The sequence below is a fragment of the Neopelma chrysocephalum genome, unplaced genomic scaffold, assembly GCF_003984885.1.
Source record: "Neopelma chrysocephalum unplaced genomic scaffold, ASM398488v2 Primary Assembly neopelma1_44, whole genome shotgun sequence".
Taxonomy (NCBI): Eukaryota; Metazoa; Chordata; class Aves; order Passeriformes; family Pipridae; genus Neopelma; species Neopelma chrysocephalum.
This window is the reverse complement of record NW_020897703.1, coordinates 1,783,995-1,797,327: the sequence shown is the minus strand read 5'-3', so window position 1 is coordinate 1,797,327 and position 13,333 is coordinate 1,783,995. Positions and strand designations below refer to the sequence as shown.

Genomic DNA, 13,333 nt, shown 5'->3' with positions numbered 1-13,333 from the left:
CACAAAATGTGTTTAGAGATAACTAGATGAGAGAGACTGCCACGGCCCAACAGCCAAGGAGGTGGCCATCATTCTGAAATCAAATGGATTGCAGTGACTTGACATACCTCAATATGAGGGTCTCTGCATTTGGGATCTCCACATGGGCACAAAACCACACTGGATCTACTCAGCAATGCAGTTACTGGGACAAGCTACTGCACTGCACGTGCCTCTCAGTGAGAGACTATAAAAAATGCCACAAAACTGAAAAAAGTTCCAGTGAGAGATTTATCAAGACATGCTAAAGGGTGAGACTGCAAATCATTTCCTCCACGCATTTAAAAAAGGATCTGTAGGCCAGGGATTTCTGATAAGACCATTCATTTATGGCTTATTCATGCCCTTAGTGGGAGCTCTATCACCAGGACTGCATAAATTACCTGGAGATAAAGGTATTTCTCTTGATAAAATAAAAACACTGCAAAGATCTCAAAGCATTTTGTGTAACACAGAAAACGTTGCCTTCAACCCAAGCAGCCTACCTCACATAAACAGGAAGGACTGTGCATGTACAACTGAGGCCATTAACACTGCATTATGACTGATACAATGTGCCAAGTGCAATGTAATATTTAGCATATTTTCATTACTGGAACTCCAGTACATCAGACAGGTCTATTTTCTAATTGTGGTGATAGAAGAACCAGAGAGTTCATGGGCAGACATGCAGCTACATCCCTTGGCTTGCTTTTTTCCTTTCTTTGTTTCAAGTGAGGCAAATGTTGCTTGTAGTTTTCCAAACCTATCTATAAAGCTGGTCTTCAGAAGAAGTGACACAGCTTGATTCCATTAATAAATGGAAATATGATAGGAATTCATTCCATCCATGCAGAAGAGAATTTATTAGCTAAGGTACCAGCACTGAGAATCATCCCAGGAACCAAAGCTCGAGTGGGGAACAATATAAGGGAAAATGAATTCAGTGTAACAGGCACAGTTATTGGAACAGGGCCTCTGGAAACCAGAACTTAACTCCTGGCTCTTCTGCAGACTTTGAGAGTGATACTGGGCCAACCACTTGCTTCATTTCAATTGTAACCATGGATGACTACCAATAGAATGGAATAACAGTCATTTTTTTGTACATATTTAGCTATTTGTAAATGAGGAAAATACAATCAATGAATATAGTGCAAATAGACATCCTATAGCAGCTCTATGGACAAAACCACCCTGTTAAAGATTCTGACCATGAAGTCAAAATAAACTAAATATTTGCTTTGTTAAGTATTTGTTAAATATGTCTTTGTTTTAATTAAAATATTGAAAACATTTTGGGCATAAGGACTCTAACTATGGCCAGTAAAATAAATTAATTGCTAAGAGCTTAACCTTAGAAACTTTCACAATACTCATAAGAATTTCTGACCACTGAAGAAATGTGAATGTCAAATAAATTAATCATTTCTCTGGAAAACAAGATAAGATATCCTTGAAAAGCTAACTAAATTTCAAAAGAATTCAAGGATCTTAACACCTTCAAACAAGTTAAAAATCAAACACACATGAATGTCAATGTTACTTCAGATTATCATTTAAGACATTAAGGCTCTGGAATAGATGTCTAACAGCTGTAACTACTGAAGACAGTTTTCCAACCAGCTTTCTTCTCTGTGTGTGGCTTTACAGAAATTCTGGATCCTTTTCCTAGGGTCCCTATCAGCCAAATATTTTCTTTCATATAGGTCAGGTCAGGAGTTACAGAATATTCTGAGTTGGAAGAGACCCACAAGGATCATCGAATCCATATGCAAAATACTTTTTACTTGTGTTTAAAAATAACATATATTACCTTAAATCATCTCAAAAACAGAAAAAAACCTAATGAGTTGTGCTCAAGAAGGACAAGTGGTGACTAGAACAGGCAGAATCACTGCTTTCCAATGCATGTGGTGTCCAGCACAGCTGTATTTTGAGTCAGCTGCCATTTTACCACCAGACTAAAGGTAAATGATATTTGGAGATTAGAGCTCCATCACCCTCATTTCCCTGTTGGGATCCAAACAAAAACATGAACCAACTGCTAAGGGAGCCTCACCAAAGTCCTTAGACACCAGTAGTTTCCCCACACCCATGCAGAGACCCAGAAGCAAAGAAAACATGCTTCAATATCCCCTGAGGAAAAGCAGCTCTAATGCCTAGACACCAGTTTTATTCTTGCTGAAGGCGAACAGCACCATCTCTCATTTGCTTTGTTTGCTCTTCTTCATTTAGTAAGTAGTGCTGATTACTTTAGAAGGAACTTTGAAAATAAGCATTTTTCTCAGGTTTTCCCTGTTATACTTGACCTTTTTATGGAGCATAAAAGAAACTGCACTGACTCAGTTTAGAAACTGTGGATATTTTTAGTATCTGCAGTTGGAAAATATATTGGATGGTCACTTGATCTGTGCCTTCTCTATATAAATTTCTTCACCAAAGATTTGCATCTAGCATTGAAATGCAATCTTTAATATGGGATTACACATATAAATTATTATGAACAGCAAACATACACAATCACTTAAAACTATCAGAGCAGCTATTCCAGGATATGCTTGTTAAACAATTTCACCTATTTTAGCCAAAATTACAAGCTTGTAACTGAAAAAACGTACCATGTTTATTTATGCTGTGAAGAAGACAGCCTCCTGCTGTGCTTCTTAGCTCAGAGTTTGGATGTTGATTCAATATTCATTCACAGAAGACAGTGCTTCTAACTCAGGTCACCGAAAGCATTTGCTGCAGCATTTGGTTTTTCCAGTGAATTAATATCAAACAACCCAGTCACTGAGCCCCACAAAATATACAGTAAATCGTTATGAAAGCTGTCAAGGAACTAGCAAGTGTATTAGAACATTTTTCTATTCACGTCTTTCTCTCCAAAGGCTGAAAATATTATTTCAGTTTCAAGATGATGGAAAAAATGAGGCCTCCAAATAACAAGTCAAGCAGTAAGAATGCAAACATCTATTAGCATAAACTCAAAATCAAAGGGAATTTGGGTCTGAGCACACACGTTCTTCCGAGGTTTTGAGGAAAGGTGAACAGTTTCTCCAGTTTGATTACATGGGATACACAGAACACACCGTTTCCTCCCACTCCGGGTGCAACAAACCAATGAAGAGGTAAAAGACTACTTTAAACATATCACTGTCAAAAGATCAATAGGTTAAAAATATTCTTTCTTTTTTTTCCCCACTTTCTATTTTAACTCACACAGTAAAACAATCATAACCTCAGTTATCCCTAAAGAACACAAGTTTCCCCTACTTCCTTAACATCAAGCATGTTCAGTCTCAAACACTTCTGCCATATTTCCATTCATTTTCAGGCACATTCAGTTTCAATACACATAAAACTCTGGTATTGCCAGTTTCCATTCCAACTTTGATCTCAAATACAAAACTGATCTGTTGATAGGCACTAGTGCAGAAGAAAATGCACGTTTTCCCCTCCATTTTGATATTAAGAATCATTCACTTCCTTTGATCTTTCCTCTATTAATCCTTTACTTTTGCAAAACAAAGACTATGACTGTACCTTTCTGATGAGGCTACAAGACAGTGGTGATATTAGAAACACAGCAGGGAAAAGCACTTTTCCATTAGATTGTTATAATCTAGTAAATCCAGGTAAATCGTATTTTGAAAAATGCAATATATAAATCCCATTGTGTAGCTCTAAACTGTGACATGAGTGCTTTGAAATCAAACTGTAAATGTAAGGAATGTCAAAAAATAACGGTGTGTAATGACAGATAATTAATATTTTGATTTAAGTGTAACAATCCATTCTTTGTTTTTAATATATGAATAAGCCCTTTTAGCAAAGTATTCCAGTAGCACCTTTTGTGGGTCTTAAGCATATGCAGTTTCCTTCCTGCACCAGGGATCACATTGTCATTCAATCTACTCAGATAAAGAACAAACCCTAAAATGCTGATGCACTGTAAAAAGATTAATATATTTTAAATAATCCATCTATATATTTGCAATATCAGGATGTTTATGGAACATAAAATGAACAGAAATAAAACCCAGGAAACTTGTCTTTTCCACCATGGCATATGTTTACTCCTAGAAACTTAGAAGCAAATAAGAAACAATCTTTCTTACACAAACATATAAAAATTCATATAAATTATGATGTGTACATTTAAAGCCACTAATGCAAACTGAATTACAGACTCTAAAAAGGTTTAGGAAGTTCTTACTAAAATTTGAGCATCTTCAGCCTGCTCTTGAACAGCCTGTAAAGCCTTGGACAGATCCTCATCCTCCTCCTGAAGACTAAATTCATCATCTGCAGAAACCTAAATGAAATTATGTAAACTTTGGTATTAACATATTTTATACATCTTTCTTTCACAGTACAACTGTTCCCACTCCCAGTACAACCACTGAAAATAATCCCCTTCTTGTTAAAATACCACTTTGCTATATTTAAATAGAATATATATTACTGAAATATTCATTATAAATTATCTGAAGCATCTAAATAGAAATACCTGCATCTTAAAAAAAAAATATTTAATGTTCAAATAAAAGTATTACATAACAAATCAACCAAGACTAAATCTTCCCTTGTAAAATGAGTGCATGCCTACCATCACCACACTTTATGAAAGGAGATTCATGTCATTTCTCCTAGGATGTTTACGTGACTGATGAAGTAAAATAAAACAAAGATACACAAATACCAAACATGTCAGAACATTATGCATTTATAAGTTACCTCTTCACACTGATAATCATCTTTAGAATCATCTGTTATGGTAATGTCTGCAGGTTTTGCTAAGTCTGAAACAGCTGATGCATGTGATGAGTTCCAACTTAGGAAAAACCATCATAAACCAACCATCTATAAAGCTGTTCTCACCACCTTCACCCTTGTTCAACACAAGACTTTCAACTTTCAAGGCTTCTTTCAGCCTTGAGGTGAACAAGCCCAGCTCCAGTGAAAGCTGTGTGCAAAGAGACAGAATTTAGGCTTAAGTTCTTACAGCAGGTTTGAAAGTCATTAAAATTTGACCCATCAGATCTCCCAAAGTCCAAAGCCAAGCACTGTTCCAAGTTAAAACAGCAGCTAAATTATGCTCTCACCCAACCATCAGTTTTGAGAGGGGTCTTGCAGCACTGGGACTGCCACAGGCTTTATGCTTCCCAGCATAACTAACTTCATGCTCTCAGAGAACAACCTTTTTAGCAAATTTGGATGTACAAGTTCAAACACGAACATTTGAGACCAAACTCTAACGAACCATTTACCAGAGGTGATACAAATGCCTTAATAATCACAACACATCTGCAAGGACCTTTCAAAATGTAAAAATTCATTTGGAAATTATCTACGGTTCCTTCAAATGCTTTAAACTTTTCACAAAAAACCACTATGAATAGTCTGAAATGAAACCCAAATAAACATCTTTTCATCCACTAGCCTCACAGCCCATGAAAGCACAATGAAATGTTTTTAGCAAGATGCTGTTTGTTGACAGTTTCCCTAGGAAATCAGTTAGCCTACAAGTGACTCATGTAAATAAACCAGGAATTAACTTCCAAAGAAAAGCTGGCAATTCAGTACTTCACACATAGAGGGGAAAAAAAACATGATTTTCCAGCTTTGCACCAAGTTGCTTAAATCTGAATTATTCTCCTAAAAAAAAAAAAATGGCCTCTTGCCGTAGCTGTCACACTCTGCAGTTCTCCCACTACAATATATACGTAAAGATACAAAATATATGTCAAATTATCATCTGCATTGAAGACCCCATGATCACAGCATCAGGAAACTATCAGTTCAATTCTATCTCTCTCCAAGGTGAACAGCTGAAGGTCATAATCCCCTGATAAGTAAAAAACTTTCAAATTCTGTGGGTTTTTTCCTGAATTTTCTACTGACCTGACTGTCCTTGTGATCCACTATGGTCTAAACTAATATGTCATTGCAAACACCGTGCATAGACTAAAATATTACTTTAAAAATCCTGGGCTTTTTTACCTTTTTTTTCAAATATTATAGTTAGGTGCACAATAAAACAGAGCAATTACTTTTAAAAACTACTGTATTTCCCAACAAAGAATATAAAATCTTACTTTTAAGCACATGTTCTGAGGCAGTGCATTTTTAAGCACACCACAGTGAAAACAGCTGTGCTGTTTCACTAAAGTAGAAACTGAGGCACAAGCTGGAAAAGGACATTCCTCCACTTCTTTAAGTTATCTTTATATTGGCTTACAACTTAATTTTACCAAGGCAAGAAAAAACAATGTACAGCAGGGTGTAACATGATTCTTTAGCCTCTAAAACAAAGCTTGAAAAAGCTTCTTGATTTGCAGCTCGCAGCTAGAAAAGTGAACAGATAAAGTTCATCTCACAAAACTAGGATTTGGGTCATCTGACCAAAAAAATGCACATTTGAAAGCCATAAACTCCCAAGATAATTTCCTACAACTCAAATGTGATAAGAATCAGGGGTTTTTTGCTCTAAAAGCTACAGCAAACAAAGTTGCATCTAGTTACTGTATCACAGCCCTTATAACTTGGTCATACTCAGTACAAACTTCATGAATATTCAGGCATTTACTTTGTGGTAATATTTGGGAATTAAAGAGCACCTTTTCCAGGAGCACATTGGGACAGTCTCAATAACAAATCTTTCGCTCCTCCATAGGTATTTCACATTTACTGATCAACAGCTAACACAGAAGAGGGGGTAAGAGCCTTTCACGTCAGGAATTTAACCCTTGCTCTGGCTGCCCCATCAGCACTGGAGGATGCAATTCCCGGCTTTCCCAAAGGGCACTCAGGGACCTGAGCTTCAGCCAGGAAAGCAAACACCGGGTTACAGTGAGCAGGACCCCACTGCCTCTGCAGGGTCAAAACCCCAAACCCCACATATTCACTGAATCGTTAAGGTTGGAAAAGTCCCCTAAAACCATCCAGTCCAACTGCTGACCTACCACCACACCCTTAAACCATGTCCTCATGTGCCACTTCCACACGGGTTTTTTAACACCTCCAGGGATGGCAGCCCGTACCAGGGCTTGACAACCACTGCAATGACGACATTTTTCCTAATATCCGAACTAAACCTCCCCGGCGCAACTTCAGCCCGTTTCCTCTCCTCCAGCCCCTTGTTCCCTGGGACAGATCCCGGCCCTCCCCCGGCTCCTCCCTCCCGTCGGGGAGTTGGAGAGACTGAGAAGGTCCCCCCTGATCTCCCCCAGCTCCCTCAGCCGCTCCCAATGCTCCAACCCCTTCCCCAGCTCCCCTGCCTTCCTCTGGACACATACAGCCCATTTTCAGTTCCGAGGGACAAAAACCCGCAAAAAGAACCAACAAGGCGGTGGGATTTTTGGGTTCCCCCCGACCCTTACTCTTACACTCCCCCTCGCCCCGCCCGACATCCCCCCAGCAGCCGCCGGGGCCGCCCCGCCTGAGGCGGGTGGAGCGCTGAGGAGACGGAGCCCCTGAGGAGGGGAACCGGCACCCCCAGCCGAGGAGAAGGAGGGTGAGGAGGAAGGGGGAGAGGCTGGGGAGGAAGAAGGATACTCTGCAGGCAGAACGCCGCCTCAGAGCCGGCCGCCTCCGCCATGGCCGCGGCGTTGCCGGGGGCGACCTCTCGCGAGGAGAGGCGCTCACGCCGCGGCGGGAACAGACCCCCGGTTTAATTTAATTTAGTGCAATTCAATTAAGCTTAAGTTAAATCAGCTGTTTTAGCTCGAGGCGAGGCTCCCCGCGAGTTTGGGAGCGGCGCCGCGAGGGGCGCGGTGTGAGGGCGGGGAGTCTCTGGAGGTTTCCAGGGCGTTCCCTCGGGGCCGGCACCTGTGACCCCTCTGGTAAACACTCACTGCCCTTCCTAAAACGAAGGAAAACAACAGGAAATGTGGAGGAAACGGCTTCAAACTCCTGAGAAGGGACTAAATGCTTCTTTAGGGAGAGCATCTGTGTAGCTGGAACAGGTGTTAAACCTGAGCTCAGTCTTGTAGGACTGAGTGGTTAAATTAACTCCCTTCAAACTATTCTATAATTCTGTATTCAAGTTTAAGAGCAAGAATTTTCCCAGGCAAAAGTTGGGGAAAGCGGCTTGTATTTGTGGAGAACACACGTTATGGCTCTCTGGAGTTTGAAATAAAGTTGCAGGATTCGACAAAGAAAATTTCTGTTCGTTTTTCTTATTTTAAAATAAGCTTAGAGGTCCCAGTCCTAAATTTTCAACGAGTTGAGTTAAGGGGCTTTACATGCAATAGGAACTCAGAATCAGTGCTTGAATTCATGCAATGTAACAGAAAATAAGTGCCCAAAATATATGAGGGGGGAAAAGTAATAAAAAATGCTAATAGTTGGGCTGACAGGAGAGGCACCAATTTTGCTTGCAAGGTTGAAAAAAAAAATCTAAGAATTGAAATACGAACTGAAGATCAGAGAAAATGGCAGTGGGTGAAACTGGGTTGTATAATTCAGTTCAGTCATTAGCCAGAAAGAGAAGATGCAATCCTGCAAGAGGGCCTGCTGCCTGTGGAACTATTATTTAAGCACTTTCCAGAGATGGTCACACAGGATTGTCATTCCTCTCCCATGGTAGACCTGTTCTTGAGAAATGACGAGTACTTTGGCACTGTCAAACTCTCCAAATTGTAATAAAAGAACAGTGTTTGGGCACAAGATTGTCACAACAGTACGAAGGTGAGCAGAACTTTTGTATTCCCTGATAAATTCTCTCAAACACTATGTTGAGTTTGATACATGTCAGGACTTAAACTCATCTGGTTTCAAGACATGGAGGGCAAATGCTGACAGACCTTTCTTGGTCTTGATGGTTGGTGGTTTGTTTTTTTTATACTCTTCAGAATAAAGTGATGTGACTAGAGCAACACTCTTCCATCATATCCAACCCAACAGAATAGTCCTGAACTCCAGCAGAGCATATAAAAAAAAAATAAGCAGAAGTAGCATCATGAAGTACAACATCCATGACTCGGTACTTCCAAACTGCAGATTTAAAAGCTGATAATGCAGTTGGGATGGCTACAAATGAAGGTGTTATTCTCTTAGGGAAGTTCCCAATTCCACCACAAATCACAAAGTGTAACTTTAATTGTATCATACGGGCAAGCACAGCTGATTATTATAAGTTAATACCACTCACTTCTCTCAGCAACGGGTTTTTTCCATTCTTTGTGTAAAGGCTGACAGCAAACAAAATGCTAAGCAGTATCCTTCTCTCCCTTCTCTGAGTTCTCTGTCTCTGCTGGCCTAACTTTTCCCTACAAATTTTTCACAGGACTTCTCTATCTCACTAAAACATGGAAATGTGTGGTATCCACAATTGAAGAACACTGATGAAAGCTTAAAGAGGGCTCAGAGATGTGCTTGAGGGAAGATTAAGATTAGAAAATAATTAATAATGAAAGACAAAAGGACCTCAGTCTTCTTGGCTTATTGAAGGAATAGTTAAAAGAGCTTGATTAAAGTGCACGGATAATAGGTTTGGTAAGAAATGCTACGCAGAGGTAGAACCAAGAGAGTAGATTTAGATTAGATATTAGGAAGAAATTCTTTACTATGAGGGTGGGGAGGCCCTGGCACAAGTTGCCCAGAGAAGCTGTGGCTGCCCCATTCCTTGCAGTGCTAAAGGCAAGGTTGGACGATGTTTGGAATAACCTGGGATAGTGGAAGGTGCCCCTATCCATGACAGGGCTGAAACAAAATGATCTTTAAGCTCCCTTCAAACCTAAACCTATCTGTGATTCTATGATATCCAGCTATATTGAAAATGAACTCAAAATAAACTACAACTAAAAGCAAAGAGCAGGTTTTTTTACAAATAACTATTTGACTGATTTTCAAGTATAATTCCAGGAGGATTTCAGCAGTCACAGAGTTCTTTATAACAGTTATGTTCCACATTCAGACACCAGCTATTTCAGGACATCCTATGGCTTCCATTTGCAAAACAGTCAGACATGGTCAGTGCAGTGGTACTTTATGAAAAAGATTGAAGTGAGATTACCAATTCTGCCATATGTGGAGGTTTGCCAGTATCCTAAAGGACCCATAGAGTTTATTTGTTTACTTTTAAATAAGAGTCATTGGTCACAGAGTGTTATTTCCCGAAGATTTAAAGCTTTGTTTCAAAACAGTGTTTGGTTGGCAACTTCTAAACTATTTATGTCATCCCATTGTGACTATATAAATGACCTCATCGTACAATCATTTTCCTTCAAGAGGCATAACAAGCCAACTAGTTTCTCTCTACCTTGTTCAGAGCCGCCTGCCATAAATACGTTGTATTTGGTTATTGCTAAGCTGAATTCCGAGCGCCCCATTCACCCTGCTTTATAGCCTCGTAACAGTCTGGGTTATAAATGATTATCATCTCCCAAATGGCAGCAACTAGTGCTGTTACTGTATCCCATAACTTCTCCTGAGAAAGACACTGAAGCAGCATCTGCTGTAGCTTGAGCATTTCATTAGACAGGCTGTTTACTTTTCTCCCAGAGAAAAGGCTGAGCCAGGTGCTTTAGCCAGATCTGTCAGCCAGATAGATCAGCCAGACGAGTCAGACTGTTTGAGAAAGATCATTCATGAAAACTGGATAAACTAGAAGGCTCCAGAAGTGTTGCCTGTGCTCCCAAGCCCTAAGGGCCACGTACTCTTTCCTTTATACCACCACCTGAAAGACTGAAAGGCTATCCTTGAATTCAGAGCAAAATATCTTCTCCTGCTGAATTCAGCAAACAAACTGACTACAATTCTAACAAGCTGAGTTAAAAACCCAGGACACCCATGTGAGCTACTTTCAGTGACTTTCCCTCCTCTGCAGGAACACATCCAAAAAGTCCAGTATATGCACTTCATCACAACAGACAAGCAGCCAGCAAAGAATTATCTGCCCCACTGACTCTCGCACACCCAGTCCTGATTGTTCTTCAGCACGGCTTTTGGGGAGAAAGGACAAGGCAATGTCACCCATTCAGCTTTCTGAACGAGCACAAAGCGTGGCCAGGAGCACTATAACAGCACTATTACCATTACAGTCAAGAGACCATTGTCCACACGGTCATGGTGGAGCACGGGACCACAGCTGGAAGCCAGAATGAGTTGGCAAACATCTTCTTCCAACTTCTGCTGTGCCATCTGGCTTCCAATGAGGTGACTGACGTTAAATGTATTTTCTCTGTATTACCATCTGGCAGCTGCTTGTACAACAACGGAGTAACATGCAGGATTTGGCTAACAGTTATCCTAAGAATCACATCAAGGATACTTGTAACAGACTTGGAAATGAAAATAGCTTACAAGGAAAATTTCGTTAACCGGTGGCATTACACACACAGAGTATTGCAGGTGGGGAACAGGGAGTGGGAAGTTAAGTATACTTATGTTTTGCATGTGTTTATTTTACAAAGTTCCCATAAAAGTTTCTAAGGGAAAGGAGGGGACACCCATGCAGGTTCCCAAAGGACATAAACATTGTAGCCAAGAAAATGTCTGTTGAGAAGCATCAGCATTTTTGCTATGCTGTGGAAATACAGTTACTTTTCCAAAGTTAAAGAGATGCAGTACTTTTTTTTTCCTTTTTTTTGTTTTATTCTAGCTGTAATAATGTATGCCAAAAGTACTTTTGATAAAAGAAGGAAATTTAAGGAATTTGTTAGTACAAACACAGTCTCAAAGAGGTGGTACTTAAACATAAAGTTCATCTAAAAACATCAGGATTGCCAAATGCAGTTTAACTCCAGTATGAAGCATTATAATAATACCTGTAATGCCAAGCCGTCATCTTTATAAAGGTCACATTTGCAAAGCTTAGGGGCCATAGTAGCCTTGCTGAGCTTTAAATGTAACAGAATGGGGTTCTTAAAAAAATGGAGTAGGATTTTCAATAAATATGATCCCATGACAGCTTAAATCAATCAGTTTTCTACTCTACCTCCTTCTGTGCACTCCTGCCTTTTTCCTTGCTCCTGTGCTGGTGCTCATATGATTCTCAAATAATTTAAACCGAAAAAAAAAAGATAATCTGGATGAAATAAAAAAAGAGGGGGTTTAGTTTTGTTGCCTGTTTTGTGGGTTTTTTTAAATGTAGGAAAAGTAACACTAAAATGCCAGAGGTTTGGCAGAGTTAAGCTGAAGTTATTAAATGTATTTTGTCTCTACTCTCTAAGAAGAACATTCAATAAATAAACCTCTGCTACATTTCCAGGTATTTCTATAGATTAGATGTAGTATATATTAGGTCTTATAAAAAGGGGTTTGAGTTGAGATTAGATGAAAGCAAAAATGTCTGTTCCCCAATGCATCAGCACTTTTGCTGATGGTCATTCTTCTGTGCATTTCATTGAAGCATAACAAGCATTAGCTAGAATACTTGTTACACTATTTAATTGTCTAATGCAATAGATTGTTTTCTTTGATGAATTTCTAAAATTCACTCTGGCTTCAATTTCTCACAGCTTTTTCACAAGAAAGAAAGAAAGAGACGATGATGTGCTCAAAACCCAAGGACACGAACGCAAGCAGAAGTACGAGGAGTTTTGACTGCGCTTAGAGAGAAAATTGGGAGTGAATGGTCAAGCATTTTGTCAATAATGCAGCGAGACATCAGTACAACGGGATCACACAGCACAGGGCACAGCTCTGAAGTGCAGGTTTCCCACTGCAGACACTGCTACAGTAATGTATATAGTCCAGTCTGTACACTGCACTGTATAATACAGGAGTTATTTTATCCACACTGACCTTGCTGTTTCCAGGAACTGCAGCCTCCACATCTTTGGCTGTTGTTGCCCTTGAAAACTACCAGGAGCACTGGACAGATAGTACATGTTGGCTCTCCCTGTACTGAATTTGAGGGCATTTCTGCATCACAGATAAAATAAATTGTGCTAAAAGAGGTGTCATATAGTAACTCTTTGTTTTACAAGTGTAAAGTGACCAGTGTTCTCTATAAACCCCAGTTTTATGAACACAAAGTTATTTATGCAGCTTATAGAGACTGATGATCATCTGTTCCTGGTAATTAGAGACTTTTCAGTTAATATGTTCTTCTCCCCTTTGAAATTAAGTTTAGTGAATATGCTTTTCAAATTTATGCCACTTGGACCTCAAAGCAGCTTATACACTCCTACTACAAGCTAAAAAAAACCCTCCCTAACTTTATGTGACAGCTGTAAAAAGAAAAGGCATCCTTAACACAAAGGACCTGAGGAAAAGTGCTGTACTGCCCTAATCTGTGCTTAGTGATAGAGGCAAGAATCGAGATGCCACCATGTCCGAAAATGCATAAGCTAAAGGACAAGCA

The 13,333-nt window shown here is 39.6% G+C and overlaps 1 protein-coding gene and 1 long non-coding RNA gene across 9 annotated transcripts in view; one reads left to right on the top strand and one right to left on the bottom strand.

Moving 5' to 3' along the window:
- LOC113965119 (von Willebrand factor C domain-containing protein 2-like) overlaps positions 1 to 7,803 on the bottom strand; it is a 426,515-nt gene extending 418,712 nt beyond the window's left edge. For 2 of the 8 annotated variants that reach the window (XR_003533445.1, XR_003533446.1), the window contains exons 1-3: positions 7,579 to 7,799; positions 4,759 to 4,805; positions 4,238 to 4,336 (exon numbers count right to left, since the gene is read on the bottom strand). Coding sequence is in view for 5 of the 8 variants with exons in the window: in XM_027678036.1 (XP_027533837.1) it covers positions 4,238 to 4,336; positions 4,759 to 4,805; positions 7,579 to 7,621 (189 nt within the window). In the remaining 3 variants the exon portion in view is untranslated. Of the gene's footprint in view, positions 1 to 4,237; positions 4,337 to 4,758; positions 4,806 to 7,578 lie in introns of those variants that run through there. The other 6 variants (XM_027678036.1, XM_027678051.1, XM_027678037.1 and 3 more) reach the window with 4 other exon arrangements.
- On the top strand, positions 7,158 to 12,925 carry LOC113965131. Its single transcript, XR_003533455.1, has 2 exons — positions 7,158 to 7,537; positions 12,486 to 12,925. It is a non-coding gene; the product is annotated as an uncharacterized LOC113965131 (long non-coding RNA).
- The last annotated feature ends 408 nt before the right edge of the window (positions 12,926 to 13,333 follow it).